This window comes from Dipteris shenzhenensis, chromosome 1 (genome assembly GCF_047967505.1).
Source record: "Dipteris shenzhenensis isolate YYH24624 ecotype China chromosome 1, Dip_SZ_1.0, whole genome shotgun sequence".
Taxonomy (NCBI): domain Eukaryota; kingdom Viridiplantae; phylum Streptophyta; class Polypodiopsida; order Gleicheniales; family Dipteridaceae; genus Dipteris; species Dipteris shenzhenensis.
The window spans coordinates 14978586-14998308 of record NC_141596.1 but is presented as its reverse complement, the minus strand read 5'-3'; the positions used below and the strand labels follow the sequence as shown (position 1 = coordinate 14998308).

Genomic DNA, 19723 nt, shown 5'->3' with positions numbered 1-19723 from the left:
GGGGAGTCTAAATCAAATCTAGAGTCTTTTCATCCCTCATAGGACATGTGCCACCATTTTATATGGAGTCAATTGGATTGGTGGTATTTTTCGTTTGACTATATCACATACAATGTAAACTCCCTCAACAATGGGCCTACGAGTGGCATATATATTGACTCTGCTGATCTATCAATGGTGCATGATAAACATCAAAGTTTTCACCTTAAGTAATCTTAAGAATTAGGAGTGATAAATTGTCCTCATTTTGTATGGATAGTGTGCAACTAGACTCTCTAGAGCATCCATCCATTATGGTTGGTGTGATTTAAAAACCTAGTCATCATGGAAACACTTCTCAACCTTTTGAGCGCATGTGGGTTGCCATGTCTAATTCTCTCTTGAAGCACTTCATAAACAAAGTATTTTGCCTACCTGTTGTCTATTGCGACATCTAATAATCTTTCAACTCTTGGTAACAACCTCTAAACAAAAGCATTGGAAGTTTCTCTCTCCAATTGACGCAAAGGGTGGTCTTGAAGGCTTCCATCTCAATTGTCATCACTCGACTCTCTCTATTTGTAAGTACTTAACCCTTTTGTTGTAAATTTCCACTTTGATCAATCCTTGATCCCTTACATTTGCATCCAACACCAAGGCCGAAATTGAGTTTTCACCCCAAGATTAGTTTTCTTCAACCTTTGATATCTTAAGAACTTTTGGCCAACCATTCTTTCCCATTTTTTTCCTACAAGCCATCAACTTGCTTGTCTTTTATGCTTTGAATGGTTTCAAGTTGGAATTTTTGAAAAGCAAGAGTTCCAAATGTGCTAGATCATCATCCCCCTCCACACGTGGATGTGTTCAAAAAGGCTTTGGGCATTGTTGTCCCTCCCATAGATTGCACCACTTAGGTTAAGATGGGTGCTGAAGATTCAGTCCCACTAGCTCATGGCCTTAGGGAACTCACACAAGCACTGAGAAATGTAGCACAAGACTAAGTCCATTGCCTATGAATCTTTGCCATCTGACAAGGGACAAAAACAGCATGCAATTATACATGATGGTAGGAATTTTACATTTAACTCATTTGTCCATGCATGCATGCAAGTTGCTTGCGCAATTTAACAGACAAGATAGAAAATGCACTCAAAAACTGCTGTTTTGCATGCAGAATAAAGCAGCTAAAAAGCTATGACAAACAGGTCTACTGAAAATTTCTTCATGATGCCACATCTTTTCCAGTAGTAAAGAATTTTCATTGAACTAGTTCACAATAATACAGGAGGTAATCATTGCTTTCAAGGCTCTTCACATGGTTAAGCACCAGTCTAGTGCTCTACACATCCCCTTTATGAGCTATGCTCGAAATCCATGGTAATAACCTGCTGTGCACCAATTCAGGTCTGTCATCATGTGGGCAATGACCCACATCTTGTAACAAGACCACCTCTACATTAGATTGAAATGCAGGAAGGCTGCGAAAGAATTTTCCAACAGGACCATCTATTGGAGTAAAGGGATCTTTGTCGCCCCACAAAACCAGAACAGGGATACAAATTTTCGGAAATAGGGACATGGGGGATGGTCCTGGAGGTCCAGTCACCACTGATACAAATGCATTCAGGGCTCCAGGTTCTTGTGCAGGCCTTTGAATCACCTGACAAACATTGAACCAACTTCTAAATATGATAATATAACAAACAAAAGGTTAGTCAGCATACAGTTGGCATACAACATACAGTGGCCTAGCCCAACATTTGGCCGAGTATCAGCCTTTGTTGCATACCTCAAGAAGCTCATCATCCACTGCATCTTTGTTGCAGTATACTGACTGCAATACTTTTCTCAAGTTTTCCCTGAAAACATGTTACTGATTAAACAACTCGGATGTATGCAGTTTGAGAAAGTACAGCTGCGGTATCATCTCGATAGAATTGACCACACTGTAAAACATACCTTGACTGTATGCGCTGAAAAAGTCTTGATGCAATGGAGGGTTGCCGCAATAAAAAATCTATTAACCATAGCAGAGGAAGAAAGAGTCTGATGCGCCAATCATCTACCACAGCCTTATTATTCATTCCTCCAGAGCAATTCAATAGAACCATACCACGAACTAGCTCCTGTGGGGCTTCTGATACATTAATGGAAGGCTGGATCAGACTTCAACCATCCTTCCCTGGAAGAAATTTCATATGGAAGCATTCTCAGATGCAAGAAATGGCACAAAACCACAAACCAAAGGTTTTACAATCTTCAAGTCTTCACGGATTCGAGAAGAAAATCAGAGATTACCTGCCGCAACAATTGTGCACGCCAAACTTCCAATGGAATTACCTATTAGTATAGTTGGTTTCCCAATTACTTCTCTCACGAAGTCCAATAGCATCTGTTATTGCAAGAGCTTAGCATTGGGAATGCAGAGGGTGGGAGGACATCGAGTCAAAGAATCAATGCATGAACTTGACTTCAGCAATCGCAAACTAAAATTGATACAGTTCGTAGTGATCTCACCTCAGCCCAGGTCTCCATTGTGTAATTGAAATCGGAAGGTTTTTCAGAAGCACCAAGACCTAGTAAATCTATCGCATACACTTTATTGCTCAATGCTAGAACTCCAATGTTTCTGAGAGGCATCAAAGATGAAAACAAATGAGACCAAAACTCAGAAGATGGCCCTTGAGCTTCAACGTTGGGTATAACCATATCAAAGAGAAGGTCCCATCTACATATGGCAGTCCCCTCCCCCCCCCCCAAACAAAAACCAAAAAAACCAACAAACAAACAAAACAGATTAATCTTATGTATTGATGGCAAGCGAGAAGTGCTCTTGGTTATGAATGGGCCAAACCCTTAGGGAGGTCGGAACTAAGAACTCGTGCATGTTAGACCACCAACATCTCACCTCAGCCAAGGTTTCCATTGTATAATTAAAATTGGAAGGCCTTCAAAAAGCACCCAGACCTAACAAATCCATCACATACACTTTATTGCTCCATGCTACGACTCCAATATTTTTGACTGGCATCAAAGAGAAAAGGGAAAAAGACCAAAACTCTTAAGATGGCCCTTAAACTTCAATGTTGGGTGTAACTATATGAAAGGAAAGGTTCCACGATATACCTATGACAGTTTTCAAAAAGAAAACCAGACTAATCTTGTGTATCCGCATTATATACCTATGGCAGTTTTCAAAAAAGCAGAGCAGACTAATCTATTGTATTAAATGGCAAGCCTAAATTGCTCTTGTTTATGGATGGGCAAACCCTCAGGGAAATCGGAATTATGGAGTCGGGCTTGTTAGACCACCAAAATTACCTTGACCTTGGTTCTCATAACAGACTTGCAGATTACTCTGATCATGGATTAGTATTACAGTCTTATGTTTCATTCTCATGAGGAGGTTGAAGAAAGAACCCAGAACTACCTTCGTTAATCTTAAAGTGAATCTATAAATGAATAAAAGAATCGAGCAAATGTTGCACTTGCCGTTGCCCACTCTCTACATCCCTTTCTCTCAGGATTCTTAAGTGTCTTCTGTCCGCCAGCCTCAAGTCTGGCGGAAAAACCATCAAACCACAGACCAAAAACAGGAAAAAGAAGATTGTAACGTGCAATGTTATTCTTCAACAGTCAACACCCTGAGAACACATACTCATGTATACAATGGCTCAAAACAAAGGTCTCTCTCCAACATACCCCTGCACACAGAAGAGAGTGCGGCTTTTATACAGTCCCAGAAACTCCGGATTCAAAATCTTTTATACATGGAATCAAAAAGATTTCTAACCCTCTCCCTAACGGCTACCCTGAATCAGGAGTTGAAATTAGCCAAATCTTCTTAGTGCTAGGTATTATGATGATTCCCTCCTAAAGAGGATTCTGGTACACAATGCCCACATCACTGCATTACTGCACCCTATAGTTCAAACTAGGTGGCATTTCTGGGGTCTCCATCTTTCCCAACCCCAACCAGGCGAGGACTCTATGGGGACTTGGCTCGTTTGCCACCTCAGATTCGTGCTGTTTGCACTGCAAGGATTATTGCCAACACTGTGGGGTCTTCTTGCAATTGTGATTGTGATGCCATGCTTACTTGCTCAACTAGTGTATAGACTCCATGTTGGGGCCCCTACCATAACTGCTCCGTAACTTGGACATCGCTTCTGTTCCATGGTTGCTGATTACTGACTCTCAGTCTTCGTTCCATGTTTCCCTTGACTCAAGAAATGTTCGCAGCACTGCTGACCAATTCATAGTTGCCATACGCTTGGAAAGTAGGCATTTACAAAAGTTTGGTATTATTTCCAAACATTTGTAATTCTCAAACAAAAGAACAAAAATCCTTGCAGTTAACACATGCATATAATGTACGTTTCTACAATGATCCACAAAGCATCACATTCAGCCATTGTTATACGGCACATTTTATAAAGCTTTCTAATCTACCACGCTTTCCTCCCTTTCTCCTCTCTTTGTTGAGAAATAGATGATTATAGCATCCAATACCAATGGGGCTATGTGTACGTAAGTGGAGTGTGTTGCTTAAGATTCTAGTTGTGTGCTATGCCTATGACACATGTAGGTGCTGTGTGGCAACTAACTGTGATCACCTCATTGCATGTGAGACACTAGGAGGTGGAGTGGATTCTTCCTTTTGCCTATTTAAGGTCTTGTACATGAGTGTGTAAGATATCTACTGAGTTCTATCCTCTTAGTGATCAATACACTTTGTGTTGCTTTGTGACATCTTTTCTAATTCTCATTCCACACTTCTCTCTCAATTTCAACATGCTTCGCTAGGCTGAGGGCTAGCCTGGTTTGCTCTGGATCAGATTTTCCATTCTTCACAAGTGTGTTGAGAGAGAGCAATATCCACTTCATTGCCAATACGGAGCTGCAGTACTTTGTATTAGTTGAAGAACGTACACAGCGTGAAGAGTGCAAGGGCGATTTTATCTATTCATGGGCACAAGATAGTCGCAGAGGCAGCTTCTATATCTTTTTCAGATCAGTTTTTGGAGCTGTATTGCCATCATTGGCGGCTTATCTCAAACCCTTGTTGTGTATCGTGATTCCGTTCCATCTTGGAACAACTATGTGTTTGGCCGATTCAAGAGCACTATCTCTGTCCAGGTTTCTTGGTAGTGCTCATGTGGAGAACAGCTGTAATCTCTTTGTGAACCGAAATCTCATGAAACTATATGCAACTTTGTGTAAGCTGCTGGTATTATGCTTCATCAACTCAATCCGTTTTCAACGATTGAAGGGCTCTCATTAAATCGGCATCTTTTCTGCTTGTTCTTCTTGTGTCTCCGTGATAACTGTGCAACTATTTCCTTGTGATTAAGGCTCATGGGAGATATCTACCCATTCCAAGAAAGTGGTCTCACCCCATGCCTATATTATTATGGTTGCTTTGCTTTGTGATTGTGATGAGTACCCTATTTGGTTCTTGTGCTTGAGCCTTAAGGACACTTATTCTTAGCTTGCAATTGGGCAGCTGGTTGCTTCTTGATTCTGAGAACATGCAGCACCGAGGCATCTCCCTTTGTGATATTTTGCTTAGTGTTATTTCTGTGACTATAAATTCGGCCATGTGACAGTTGAGCGTCGAAGGCTGAACGATCTGGATGAGGAGGCTTTCCAGAATGATCTGCCTGTGTCAGAATTTCCCAAAAGGTTTGTGTTTCCAGGACTCTTCCTTCCCTTGTTGTTTTTTACCTACAAGAGAAGTTGTCTTCCTTCTAAATCTAAATCGTCAACTTGATTTGATCTGCATAAAGGAACATTTCTAAAAAACCCTTATTGCTAGAGGCCTAGCTGAACAAGACGAGGTGTATACACTTGGTTCATAGTGTTTCTACTCGGAAGGCAATCGGTTTACCTTCAGGCATATCAGTCATCGTCGTTTCCCTGGTCCGTAACAATTCTCAGATTTGGTTTTCTGAGATTTGTCTCCTGTCACATGACTTCTTACAATATCTCTAAAGCCACATTGCTCCAGGAATTATTGCACGACAAATCAGCCTCTTGACGTTCAGCCGCAACGGAATTGTTTTCAGCATTTGTTTCTTGAACAAAGGTTTTTCTTCAGTAAGGTTCAAAGGGTGTCTCATATGCTTACACGTGGCCACTAATCTTTGTGTCCTTAAGCCCCTTGGGCCCTTTTTCCAAGGTTCTTATTATCAAGTCAACGGCAACGTTGACTGAGCCTTTCATCAATTTCCTCCAAGGCCATCCACAAAGCCCGTGTATTTCTTTGTGAGCATTTCTTGGTGAAAGATTTATGAGATCCTTGTATTGTTCTAAACTTACATCGAGCATCACTCTCCTACGCAAAGATCTTGTGTTTCTTTGTGATTCCAACCACCATCTTGGTGATTAGTGGGGGTAAGCCTAGGGGCTTCTGAAGAAAAAGAAGGATCGATTTGATGGAACTAAGTATCATAATTGGTCCGTCGAGATGAAGATGGAGATGAGATTAATCAAGAGAGACATGTGCGGGATACTATCTGGAGCCGACAAGAAGCTTTTTGCTCGTCGACCCGAAGATATGGCAGCTTGGGTGATCATGGATGTGAACGCACTTGCCTTTTTTGTCTCTCAATTGGCAAATTCTCAAATAGATCAACTGGCTTCGGTAAATTCTCCACATGAAGCCTGGGAGCGACTTTGACATTGATAGGACAAAACCTGTATCAAGTTTTTGAGCACTGTATATAGCTGTGGGTAGGCATATAGTTGTACACATCTAGGGTAGGTGTGGGCTTTTGGCATTTGTGGATTTTTCTTTCACAAGCATGATGGACTAATGTATAGTTTTTTGAAACAATAAAGTATGTTTTGCAGGGACTTCATGGGAAATGATGAAATGCAATGTGGTTGTACTAGACTTCCAGAGCAAGGGTGTCCAATGTGTGGTCAAGTGAAATGTTTTTGGGGTCACGTAAAGTCAAGTCATGAAGGGTCTTTTTTATATTTTCATGAGTCAATGTGTACTTGCATGTTACAGGAATTTGATATGTTCTAGTGTCCATGTCAAGGGGCTTTTCATGTGTGTGTACGTAGGTGCATGCAAGCCTTAATGTGCACGCTAATGTGTGTGGGAATTGTGTGACCAAAGGTCCAAAATGTGCATTTAATGTGCCTTGGGGGATATTTGCATTTTTTAAATGGAAGAGTGGTAAATTCTACATAATAACGTGGCTGGAAAATCTGGAAGGGAATGTATGCATGCAAGGTGGCTACGTGATCAACGAAGGGGGATGCTCTGGCTGACGAGTGGGCTGATATGTGGGATGGCGACTACTGGAGAGTTCTGGAAAATGTGGATGAGCAGAAGAGATCAGGTTGGGGGGAAGAAAGCGAAGAAGGAGAGAGGAGAGGATCTGCTGGTCGATGAACGGATGGTTCACGGGCTCCAAATTGTTGTACAAGAGCAGTGCGTCAGGGTGTAGAGGGCTGTGATGATCTGAGAGAGCGATTGGGCTGTGTACGGGCTGTCAACGGGGTGTGATGATCTGAAAAAAAATAGCACAGGGCTGATGGGCTGTTAGCTGAGCCGAGAGCTGTAGTATGGAAGAGAAAAGACAGGCTGACGATTAGCTGAGCGGAGAGCTAACGGGCTGATCGACATGAAGTACGAGTCGCTTATTTTGGGATGTGGGTTTGTTACCTTTAATCACGCACAAGTGTGCAGGCTGCGTGGGGGAGCTTAGCTGGAATAGAAGACAGATTGGGAGTTGTCGCTGCTGGAAGCACTCGTGATGTGGCTGCTTACAATTCTGAGTATGACCTACAGTTTGTGTGCAGATGCAACGGAAGTCATGATAGGGACTTTGATCGTTGAGGATCCATGAGTTTATAGGTGGAGGGGATGACTCGATGGATTAGCATTCTTGGGGGTTCTTTGTGCATGAGGATTCAGTACAAGAAGCATAAGTACGAGCTGTTTATCGTATACAAGCTGCTGGAAGGAGGTGTTGTAGATACATCATGTGTGGTTGATTTGTCGTACAAAGAGCGACTCGGTGTATGAACAATTCTTGGTTGACACAGAGCTACAACAAGTCAAAGCCTTCTTTCTCTTCTTTCAAAGAGTCTGTGTGTTCCTGTGTGTGTGTTCCAGTCAGATTGTGTGGGAGATTGACTTGTTATTTGTGTGCTCTGGATATCTGCTCTGGAACCTGGTTCATAAGCTCATCATCTACGAGCCCACATTGCAGCTGATCCCTATGAAGTCTCAGCTATCTAACGTGGTGAAGTACATTATTCCCGGTTGTCTTTCCTTTTTTTCCTTATCATCTTTGTGGCGATCCTGCTGAGGACAGGAGGAGTTTTGAATTGAGATTGGGTACTCAAGACAAAACGGCCCAAAAGATTGGCTGGGGAATGTTGCTTGAATTTCTGTGTGGTTAGGGATTGAAACTATGAAGACAAAGCCTCGTATGAGAGTGATTCATTGTGAGTTATGTGGGGAGTGTGGACAAGGAGAGATAGATGCCTTGATGTTGAACTTCGAGTGATACGTCTCCGTGCTAAGGTTCAAAAGGTTTTGAAAGTGATTGCTCTTAGAAAGAAGAATGCCAGTCACATGCAGGGTAAGTTTTCTTCAGTACAGAGATTATTTTTGTTTTCTTCCCAGAAGAGGTTGGGTGGTATTTCTGGTTGGGAGTGTGTTTGAGATAAGTTAGTCAAGAGGAGAGATGGCTCATGAATTTCCTCGATTTCACGGGTTGCCCAATGAAGACCCGGAGAGGTTTTTAGAGTGCTTGGAGTTCACAGCTCTTATTAAAGACAGGAATGCTCCAGAAGTCCTTCAGATTCTATCCTTTTGTCTGTTGGGAGAAGCGAGAACTTGGCTGCAGACTTTCTCTGCAAGGATGCGTGATAATCAGGGTGCTCACAGAAACCCGACTTATCCAGAGGTGAGGACAACTTTCCTGTACAGGTTTATGTGTGATAGAGATCCTGATGACATTTGGAGAGAGCTATGTTTATTGCAACAACAGCCGACTCAGTTAGTGGATGAGTGTGTCGGTAAGTTCACTATGTTGTGGAATAAATGGCAAGTGGCCTTATTACCTGAAGTTCCTCCCAGAGTCATAAAAAAGGATAGGTTTGTTGCTAGTCTGAAGCCGGAGATTAGGATAAAGATTGAATATAAAGAGCTGGTCACCTATGAGGATGCTCTCAAGTGTTATGCTCTAGCCGAGATAGCATGACCTCGGATAGATCGGTGGGCATTTTCTCTAAGGTGACCAACTTTTGTAATAATTAATGTGCGTAATTAAATGGTCAAGAGAAGTAACTGCCAAGGTCCTAGGTGAGGGCGTAATGGCATTGACTAGATAGTTCTAATAGGGCTTGGGCCTAGGTGCATCTAAATGTGAAAATTGCCAAGGGGCAATTTGTTTTAAAGGAACTCCAAGAGAGGGGTGAAAAAGGATGCATCTAAGTAAGGGCCTAAAATGTAGACATGTGGCCAGGAACTATCTAGGGAGATGTGGGTCTCAAGGAAAAACATGAAGAAAATACGTAGTGATGTTTTATGAAGAAAAAAAATGAATACGTATCATGCCCTTGAGAGTTGGCTGGGAGGATCGTAATACTGCCATCGCCCGTGAGTCTGTTGAGTCAGTGCATCGGTTCAGCATCAGTCAGGAACAGCAGAGAAATTCAGGAGATAATTTCTGATGAACGTGGAGGCCTATAACGCAAAGCGTGATCGTCGAGTTCTGGAGCAGACGACAGGTTAGGAATTCAGAGAGGGATCGTGGTATACGACGGAACCAGCAAAGGATTTAAGAAGAAGTGGAGCGTACGTGTGGCGGCTCGACGGACTTATGACCTACGACGGACAGACAGGATCCATGCTGGCCTGCGACGTGTTCGACGAATAGTATAGGGGTGATCACGAAATACGACGGTAGGGTGGTTGTTGCCACTGCCGTGATTGCGACGATAACAACTTCCATACCGAAATAGAAGCAACGGAAGTTTGCAACAGGGGAGATGTTCCATCGTGCACCAACGAACAGATAGATCGATGAGCCCAGCACTAATAAACGAATGGCACGCTGCAGATTCGCAACTATGCAGAAAAATCAAAGGGGGATAACGGAGCAGGAGACGGACTTGAATCCAAGGAGCGTTTGTCCATTTGAAAGAAATTTCTAAGTACCTGTTAGTTCGTTTTTTTTTTCCAGCAGGGACTGTCGTTTATTTTTCTGTGTATAAGAGAAGGGGGGAAAACCAAAAAACAAAAAAAAAAACCCCTCTTCCATTGTGAACTTATGGAAGCAGAAGGGCAGAGTTCAAGGGTGAATCCTAGTGAGTCTAGAGCTCAATCTACACAACAGATGTCACATCACGCAGCACCTACATTGATTGGTAGGATTTCAATATTAGAGGATGCTTTACAGCAGATTATGAACCAGCAGCTTCAGGTGAATGCTGGTCAAAATGAGATTAGGGAGATGGTGCAAGCCTTGTCGGCTAGACCGTCTAGGATTGACAAGGGCAAAGCTCCAGCAGAGCCAGAGCCCAGTGTACATTCCTTAGAGCGCGCTAGGGTCAAAGTGCCCAATATTGCTAATTATAGACCGGAGAAGTACGCTGGTCGGATGACCGAGCGCAGCTCTGATGTGATCGAGGTTTGGTTGCACAAGTGGGAAGAAGCCTTCGCCATTTGTGAGATTAGATCCGATCTAAAGAAGATCCGCGAGGCCACACACCTGTTTATTGAGGCAGCGGATAGATGGTGGATAAAGCAACAGAAGGATCAAGTTGCTCCAACCACCTGGGAAGGGTTCAAAGCTGAATTCAAGAAACACTTTCTCCCACCTGATGAAGAATCCCGAGCTTGGGATGCTTATAGAAATCTTCGTCAGAGGAGCTTGTCAGTGGCAGAGTACACTGACAAATTCAAAGAATGTGTTATGAAAATAACAAATCCTCTCCCTATGTCGGTTCAGTTAAAAGACTATATCTATGGACTGAACGACAAGATGAAAATGGAAGTTCGGGCTAAATATGTGACTACACTAGATGAATCTATAGCAGTAGCCCTGAACTATGAGGATGCCAGAGGCAGATCTGGTGGATTTGTGCAGGCAGGGACTCAGTATGAGCACCCGAGGAAAGGGGGATTTCAGAGGAAATGGGTTTCAAAGACAAGTGTCTCGCAGCCAAGTGGCCAAACCAAGCAGGTGAAGCCGGTTGAGGGACCAGCAAAAACAAGTACCACCGTTGGGGTGAAAAGGAAAATAACTCCAATGGCAGCCCGGGCTTGGTCAAAGTCCTCATTGACCCCTGAACAAAAAGAGAAAGCTAGGAAAGAAGGATTGTGCTTCGGCTGCCTTCAGCGACATCAGTGGAAGGATTGTCCACTGAACAAAGATCGTCGCACGGCTAATATGATAATATCTGAATGCGACGTAGAAATGCAAGAGAGTCCCAATGCGGAACATATGCAGATGCAACTGGCGGGACCTTCTCAGAGGTTAGTACCTTGTTTGTTATGTGTATCTGTTGCTAAGTTAGTGACGAGTGCACCTGATAACATCCTATCTAAGCCCGCAGCAACGGGGTATACAGCCTTCAACGATACGGAGTTGATCAAAATGAAAGGGCAAGTGGCCAGTCATGATGTCATTGTGTTGTTTGACTCAGCGTCAACTCACAATGTGATTAACTCCAAGCTCGTGAAGAGGCTGAAATTAAAGACAAGTCCATCTGACTATGCGTATACAGTCAGGATGGCAGATGGAAGTTCAACTGAAGTATGGGACCAAAGGGTTACCCAGTTGGAGCTTCGGATTCAGGACTATACTGAGAAGCTTGATTTTGAAATGACCAAGCTTGCTCATGCGGATATAGCCCTGGGTATGGCGTGGCATTCTAGGAAGAATCCAGCCATTGATTGGAAAAAGCGCGTACATCAATTCAAGATGAATGATGTGCTTTATGTCTTGCGAGGTGAAAAAGATATACCTCAGGGACCGTTGGTTTCCGTGATGGAAATCAGAAAGGCTCAAGTAGAGTTTTTGTACCTTTGCACCGCATCGGTAGAGTCGGTGAATGATTCTTCGACTAGCACTGATGTTACGCAAAGTGATGAGATGGCCAAGCTGGCTAATCTTATAACAGAGGAGTTCTCTGAATGTTTTAGGGAAGAACTACCTTATGGGTTACCTCCAGAGCGGAAAGTTCAGCATAAGATTGAACTGATCCCGGGGGCAGAACCTGTAAATAGACCTCCCTATAGAATGAGTTTTACTGAAGAAGCGGAGGTGCGTAGGCAATTGGAAGAATACCTCAAGTTGGGGCAGATTCAACCAAGTTTCTCACCTTTTGCTTCACCAGTGATATTAAAGAGGAAAAAGGATGATACGTTTCGCCTCTGTATAGATTACAGAGCATTAAATAATATCACTGTTAAGCACAGGTATCCGATGGCTCGGATTGATGATTTGCTAGATGCATTACATGGAGCCGTGATTTTCAGCAAAATAGATCTTAAGTGCGGCTATCATCAGATCCGGATTAGAGCCGAGGATGTGCATAAAACCGCTTTCAGGAGCAGGTTTGGTCATTATGAGTTTTTGGTAATGCCCTTCGGACTTACCAATGCTCCAGCGACCTTCGTCATGCTTATGAATGATTTACTACGTCCGTATATCGGAAAGTTCGTAGTACACTTTATTGACGATATTTTGATATTCAGTAAAAGTGTTACTGAGCATTGTGAACACTTAAGGATAGTGTTCAGTACTTTGAGGAAAGCCAGTCTTTACGTGAATAAAAAGAAAACTATACTGTGTATGGTTAGGCTTGAATATTTAGGGTTCATAATTACTCCACAGGGGGTAGAAATGGATCCGAAGAAAGTGGCTACGATACTAACTTGGCCAATCCCTCAGAGTCTGACCGCGTTGCGATCATTCTTGGGATTTGTCCAGTTTTATAGAAGGCATATCAAAGGATATTCCGAAATAGTATCGCCATTGACTAATCTGACCTCAGATAAAGTACCTTTTATTTGGGGACAGAATCAACAAGAAAGTTTTAACACCATAAAACAAGCTGTGGTCTCAGGACCGGTGTTAAAAATAGTTGATCCCCAGAAACCGTTGTTCCTAGAAACCGATGCAAGTGGCATTGCGGTAGGAGCAGTCCTCCTTCAAGAGGGAAGGCCAGTAGCCTTTGAAAGCAAGAAGCTTTCTCCCTCTCAAAGGAATTGGCCAACTCATGAATTGGAGTTGTATGCTGTTATCCATGCTTTGAAAACATGGAGGCATTATCTGTATGGTTCAGAGTTTTATGTGGATGTGGATCATGATACTCTGAAACATTTCTGTAAACAGCCTGACTTGAGGGGCCGCCAAGCTAGGTGGGTAGAGCTCATGCAGGAGTTTAATCTAACGATTCGGTACCGAAGAGGAAAAGACAATAAGGTAGCTGATGCGTTGTCTCGCATTATGCACAATCTGAGTTTCACGGTATTAGAGAGTGCTCTAATGACCGAGATCAGAGAAACTCAAAAGGTGGACGAGTTTGTCCAGAGCTTATGGCCTAAAGCTCATGTGTTAAAACCCGGGGAAAATGAAAAGGATGACCTGGCATCCAGAAAAGGCCAAACTTATGCAAGATATACCATAAGGGATGATATGCTAGTTAGAAATGGCAAGGTTGTAGTACCTGGTCAGAATGATCTCAGGCAGAGAGTCATTCGACAATGCCATGATAGCCCGTGTGCGGGACATCCAGGAGTCGAGAAGACATACGATCTCGTGAAGCGAGATTTCTTTTGGCCAAAGATGAAAAAGCATATTCATGAGTATGTGACACGGTGTTTCTCGTGTCAGGTAAGTAAGGCCGAGCGGGTGAAGCCACCCGGACTTTTACAGCCCTTGGAAATACCACTAAGTAAGTGGGAGAGCATTTCCATGGATTTTATTGTAGGGCTACCTGCAACACAAGGAGGGTATAATTCTATCCTTGTGGTGGTTGATCGTCTAACCAAGATGGCTCACTTCATTCCGACTAGAGAGTCTATTAGTGCCCCGCAAGTAGCGGATTTGTTTATTAGACATATATTTCGTCTGCATGGATTACCTAGATCCATAGTGTCAGACAGAGATGTCAGGTTTACCGGTCACTTTTGGACAGCGGTATTTGAGACACTAAGGACCGAGTTGGGAATGAGTAGTGGGGATCATCCTGAGACGGATGGTCAGACAGAGAGAGTCAACCAGACTTTAGAGGATATGCTGAGAGCATATGTGTCATTGAGGCAACATACATGGGACAAGTGGTTGCCATTGTTGGAGTTTGCCTACAATGATAGGAAACATTCATCTATTGGGTTCAGTCCGTTTGAACTGAACTATGGTTATAGACCAACTAATCCAACTATAGTTGGAGTACCTCAGAAAGTGCCTAGTGCCGCGAACTTTGTAGTTCAGATGCGGGAGATGCTAGCACTTGCGAGAGCTAATATCCGCCAGGCTATGGATAGAGCCAAGGTGTATGCGGATGAAAATCGGTCTATAAGAGTATTTGAAGAAGGAGAAAAAGTTTTTCTCAGAATTCCTTCGCACTCGAAGTCGTTGACTTCAGGAGAGTGTGCTAAATTATCACCTCGATACTGTGGGCCGTGGTTAATTCTGAAAAGAATAGGCAGTGTAGCCTATAAATTAGAATTGCCACAGGGGTGTAAGGTGCACCCAGTTTTTCATGTTTCGCGTTTAAAGAAATTTTTGCATACAGGTGACTCACCAATCGAAGGTGTGGTTTTGTTTCAGGAGATAGAGGATATTGCAAGGCGCAAACCAACAAGAATCCTGGACCGAGGAACAATGCAAATACGAAATCGGAAGATACCCACGGTGTTGGTTGCATGGCATGGTCAGCCTCTATCGGAAGCTACCTGGGAATCCGTGTACCAGTTACGGAGAGCATTCCCAGATTTCATCATCGAGGACGCTGATGCTTGAAGAGGGAAGGAATGTTATGCTCTAGCCGAGATAGCATGACCTCGGATAGATCGGTGGGCATTTTCTCTAAGGTGACCAACTTTTGTAATAATTAATGTGCGTAATTAAATGGTCAAGAGAAGTAACTGCCAAGGTCCTAGGTGAGGGCGTAATGGCATTGACTAGATAGTTCTAATAGGGCTTGGGCCTAGGTGCATCTAAATGTGAAAATTGCCAAGGGGCAATTTGTTTTAAAGGAACTCCAAGAGAGGGGTAAAAAAGGATGCATCTAAGTAAGGGCCTAAAATGTAGACATGTGGCCAGGAACTATCTAGGGAGATGTGGGTCTCAAGGAAAAACATGAAGAAAATACGTAGTGATGTTTTATGAAGAAAAAAAATGAATACGTATCATGCCCTTGAGAGTTGGCTGGGAGGATCGTAATACTGCCATCGCCCGTGAGTCTGTTGAGTCAGTGCATCGGTTCAGCATCAGTCAGGAACAACAGAGAAATTCAGGAGATAATTTCTGACATCAAGGTAGCAAAAGAGAAGGAGAGGAAGCAGATAAGATTGTCACAAATGATGCAAGAGATGCCAATGGTTCAGCATGTGCCTAAAATTCTCTCTCATGTGAAGCCAGAAATACAAAAGCCTTAAGCCAGGAAGGAGGAGAATATAAAAGAAGAAATTCATGAAATGTCAGAGCTTATAAAGAGTTTGAGTTTGAATTTAATGAACGGTAGGGGAAGAGGTAGATCATCGGGTGGTTATGGCAGAGGCAGCATGCCTTCTTCAAATAATTCAGGCCCGTGGCAGGCAGGATGAGGTCAAGGGTCATTTGCACCTTGTGTCCGGTGCTTTAATTGTGGAGAGTGGGGACATTACAGCACACACTGTGATAAGCCTCCTCGTGCTGGAGGTGATGTTTATTCATTGCCAACAGGGTTAAATAATAGGGTGAATGATCATAGTGTAGAAGTAAAAGATGAAGGTCAGCCTAGTACCTCTGGAATCTGTAAAGCCACTGCAGAAGAGAAAGGAAAAGGTAAGGAAGTTACATTTGACTTGTTGGAGTTGGAGGAAGTTAAAGATGTCATGCCATTAGGGAAGAGAGATAGAGAAGAGGAGGTTGGTCCGAGTGCAAAGAAGGGGAAGCAGTCTGAGGAGATGATGACCTACCAAAAGAAGAAGAGCAAAAAGCCCAGCAGGAAGTACATAACTGCAGATTATCCCATGGAGAAGGAGCAGGGAGATTATGATTTGGTGGAAGATCTTTCAGGGAGGAAACCAGACATTACATTTGCCCAAATGATTGGTCTATGCCCAAAGCTTAAAGAATGGAGGTGGGCTGTAAATCCAGCAAAGAGGAACTCTCATAAAGGTACAATTAAGATGATGTTTGTCTCAGAGTTGCCAGATCTTTTACCTGCTGTAGAAGCCTAGCATAAAGAAAAGGGTTTTGGAGAGGCCTATATAGATGGGGGTGCACAGATTTGTGTGATTACTCAGGCTTGAGTGGAGAGACTAGGATTGAAGATATCCTGCTCCTCTAGTTATCGCATCAAAATGGCAAACCACTCCAAGGTGAAGACTTTAGGGATAGTACCTGGCCTGGAGGTTGAGGCATTCTGTGTTTCATGTCGAGTGGATTGTCATGTGATGCCTGCGGGGTTGGGAGCCTATCCTTTGATTCTTGGAAGGCCGTGGTTGAGGTAGGTAGGTGCAATTCAGAATTGGCAAAGAGGAATCTTTTCTGTACATACGAATGGGAAGAAATTGAATTTCGATATGGTAAGCACGGCTCAAGTTTCAGATTCAGCAAGTGAAGAGGAAGAGAGAAGTGAAACCAGCAATGAGGTGAGAGCTCGATGACTTTAGAAAGTGATGAAGGAACAATAGCATTGGTGGATTTGGTAGATGAGGATTCACAGGTAGATTTTGTGGGGGTAGCAGGGTTCGGTGAGGAAGAGGTGGATAGGTTTGAGGTTATCGAGGATTTAATGCAGCCCAAATGTTCTCAAGAATCAACCCAGGTGTTGATTGAGCAATCATTGAATCCTGATCTCAATGTTGAGGAGAAAGAAGAATATTTGAAGATGTTGCATAAATACCTCAATTTGTTTCACACCTGTTATGAGGAGATCAGGGGATTTAAAGGGAAGCCTCTGAGGATTGAGCTGAAGGAAGGTGCCAAACCTGTTTTTCAAAAAATAAGGAGATTAAGCCTCCGGAGATGTGCTGAAGGAAGAGGTAGATAAGCTTCTCAAGGCAGGAATAATTTATCCTGTAGTTCACTCCGATTGGATAAATCCTGTGGTCATAGTCCCAAAAGGTGTAGACAAATGGAGAGTCTGTGTCGATTACAAACCTCTGAATGCAGTGACAAAGAGAAACCACTATCCTCTGCCTTTTTTGGATGATATTCTTGATAAAGTGGCTGTACAGCTTATGTGACGGATATTCAGGGTACTTCCAGATAGCCATAGCCCAGGAAGATCAAATCAAGACTACCTTCATTACCCCCTGGGGCTGTCGGATGTGTCAACCATGTTCAATCTCATAGACTCATCGGTCTTTCGAAGACTTTAATGAAGTCTCTCTCTCTCTCTGTCTCTCAAGTTGCTTTTTGCACTCCTTGGGAGCTGCCATGTGCCCTCCCTAAAGCAGATGTACTAGAGGATTTCTTGCTGTCCCATAGACCTTTTGGTCTCCAGTGGACGTTAATAGATTTTCTTTCTCTCTCTAGCCAAACATGTTACATGTATATAAAATATGAAAAATGTAATGTTGACGGGAAATCATCAATCTTGAAATAACAAGTTTGAAGTCACAAAGTACAAACGACAAATCTATTTTCTTGTTTCAGACCCCAATCTTGCGGTATGGGTGCTGGTTTTGAGTGGCCCCACACCTTAGCTTTCATTGTATCGAGTTTTCTCATAGACCATTCAGTCTTTCGTAGACGTTAATAAACCTCTCTCTCTCTCTCTCTCTCTCTCTCTCTCTCTCTCTCCATAGCCACCATGCTTTTCGTCCTTGATTGATTCATGAATCAACTGCCTAATAAATTGAGTTTTTTTTCAAAGGAAGTATGCTTTTATTTTTGGGCAAAAAAGGAAATATCTTTTCAATTAATACCCTGGCTTCGTGCTTCGGTTGTAAACTCTGATCTAAACGGTTCTATTGTATCAGACTAAGAATCAGCATACGTCTAAATTATTTATACTCATCCACCCTGGAAAGTAAGATAAGCGCCCAGAAGCGCATAAATAATGGATGGATTTTGCGAAACATAAAATATGGTAAACTAACATCGGGGGAAAAAATAGGTGATCTGACCTGCGCCAATGACCGATAGAGGCACCAAACCCGTGCACAAGCAATATCGAAGGCCCGTTCCCTTGGACGGCGTAATTGATCTTATAACCCCGCCATATCCACCATCTGCAAGTTGCGTAAATGGCTGCCAGCTCTGGAGAGATACGCGGGGGATTAGCATCCAAGCTCTCAGCATCTTCCACATCGTCAAAGACTGTCCTCACAGCCGCCAAGGTTGCCTCGGACACTGCAGAGGCATCTTTAGCGAGCAATACTGCTGGTCCATCGACCGATTCTCTGCCGTCCAACGTACTTGACTCGGTGGATCCACCGCCCATTTCAGCCCGTGCGGTCTTAGGGAACGGTCTTCCCGATCGGATACTTGAATTCAAACAGATGGAAGATGAAGAGGCAGAGGGGATGGTAGAGGTTAGAGTTGATGGGTAGAGAGGACAAGCTGTGAAGTAAGAAGGGATCGCCATTACGAGCAAGTTGGATGACTGACCCAAATTGCTCACAGCCATTCCTTCCTTCTCCACTGTTGCTTAAAGACACTGACAATGCTGACAATCATGTGCTTGTTACGAATTATATATATTTATGACAAAAGCAATTCTATGCTTTTCGCCTATCCTTTGATATAATATTAACTATGCTTCTATCGTGCAGCACATAATTACTAACTCAAATTTGAACATGACTCTTACCATTTAATCAAAAATTTGAAGAAAAAAAGCGAATGAGAAAAAACATGGACATGAGACACGATACAGGGTCCGTCAGGACCCGATCCTCCCTACAAATGTCAGCGTTGGTGATTTATTATTGACTTCGTGATGCTCATATTGTTTTTGTGCGTTTTGGGAGTTGAAGCCCAACAAATACATGAACAAGGAGATGCTCACAAGAGCTCATAACTGATACTCATTGCAATCTATACAATATTGTCACACGAACTATAGACATATGAATAAAGATGTTTATATCTTTGATCTTTCTTCATCCAATTGATTAGTAGATAAGCTAAAGTTCCCCGAATTGTTACAATAGGCAACCTAGAGGGAGTTTTGGATTTAAGAGCTCTCCTTGAGCGACGTGTTCAATCCTAACCCCTTGATCTTAAATTGATATCAAGGGCTACAAAAACTCTTCCAAATTTGAGTCTTCTTTTCGTCAATTCAACAATCTATGCACACTATGTTTTTCATCAATCTGATTACATCTAAACATAATTACAGTGATTTAATTCATCGCCCTCTGAACACTCCCTATTCCATAACCAAATACTTATAGGCTTGCGCTCTTGCCTCATCCAAGGGAGAGAGCTTTCTCAATTGGATGTTATAAATTAATACAAATTTCTAAGTTTTCACTATAAGGGGACATATTTGTTTGTGCCAAGGAAATTACCGACTTTCACAGAACTGCTCCCAAAAAAAC

General features: G+C 42.9%; 1 protein-coding gene across 3 annotated transcripts in view; it reads right to left on the bottom strand.

Annotated features, from left to right (window-relative positions):
* Positions 1 to 1203: 1203 nt before the first annotated feature.
* Positions 1204 to 19723, bottom strand: part of LOC147905438 (uncharacterized) — a 115477-nt gene continuing 96957 nt past the window's right edge. Inside the window, exons 2-7 of one of the 3 annotated variants that reach the window (XM_087372573.1) lie at positions 18305 to 18809; positions 2497 to 2608; positions 2278 to 2371; positions 1939 to 2116; positions 1769 to 1838; positions 1204 to 1639 (exon numbers count right to left, since the gene is read on the bottom strand). In XM_087372573.1, the coding sequence (XP_087228699.1) occupies positions 1319 to 1639; positions 1769 to 1838; positions 1939 to 2116; positions 2278 to 2371; positions 2497 to 2608; positions 18305 to 18807 (1278 nt within the window). In that variant the 5' untranslated portion in view covers positions 18808 to 18809 and the 3' untranslated portion in view covers positions 1204 to 1318. Of the gene's footprint in view, positions 1640 to 1768; positions 1839 to 1938; positions 2117 to 2277; positions 2372 to 2496; positions 2609 to 18304; positions 18822 to 19723 lie in introns of those variants that run through there. The other 2 variants (XM_087372565.1, XM_087372581.1) reach the window with 2 other exon arrangements.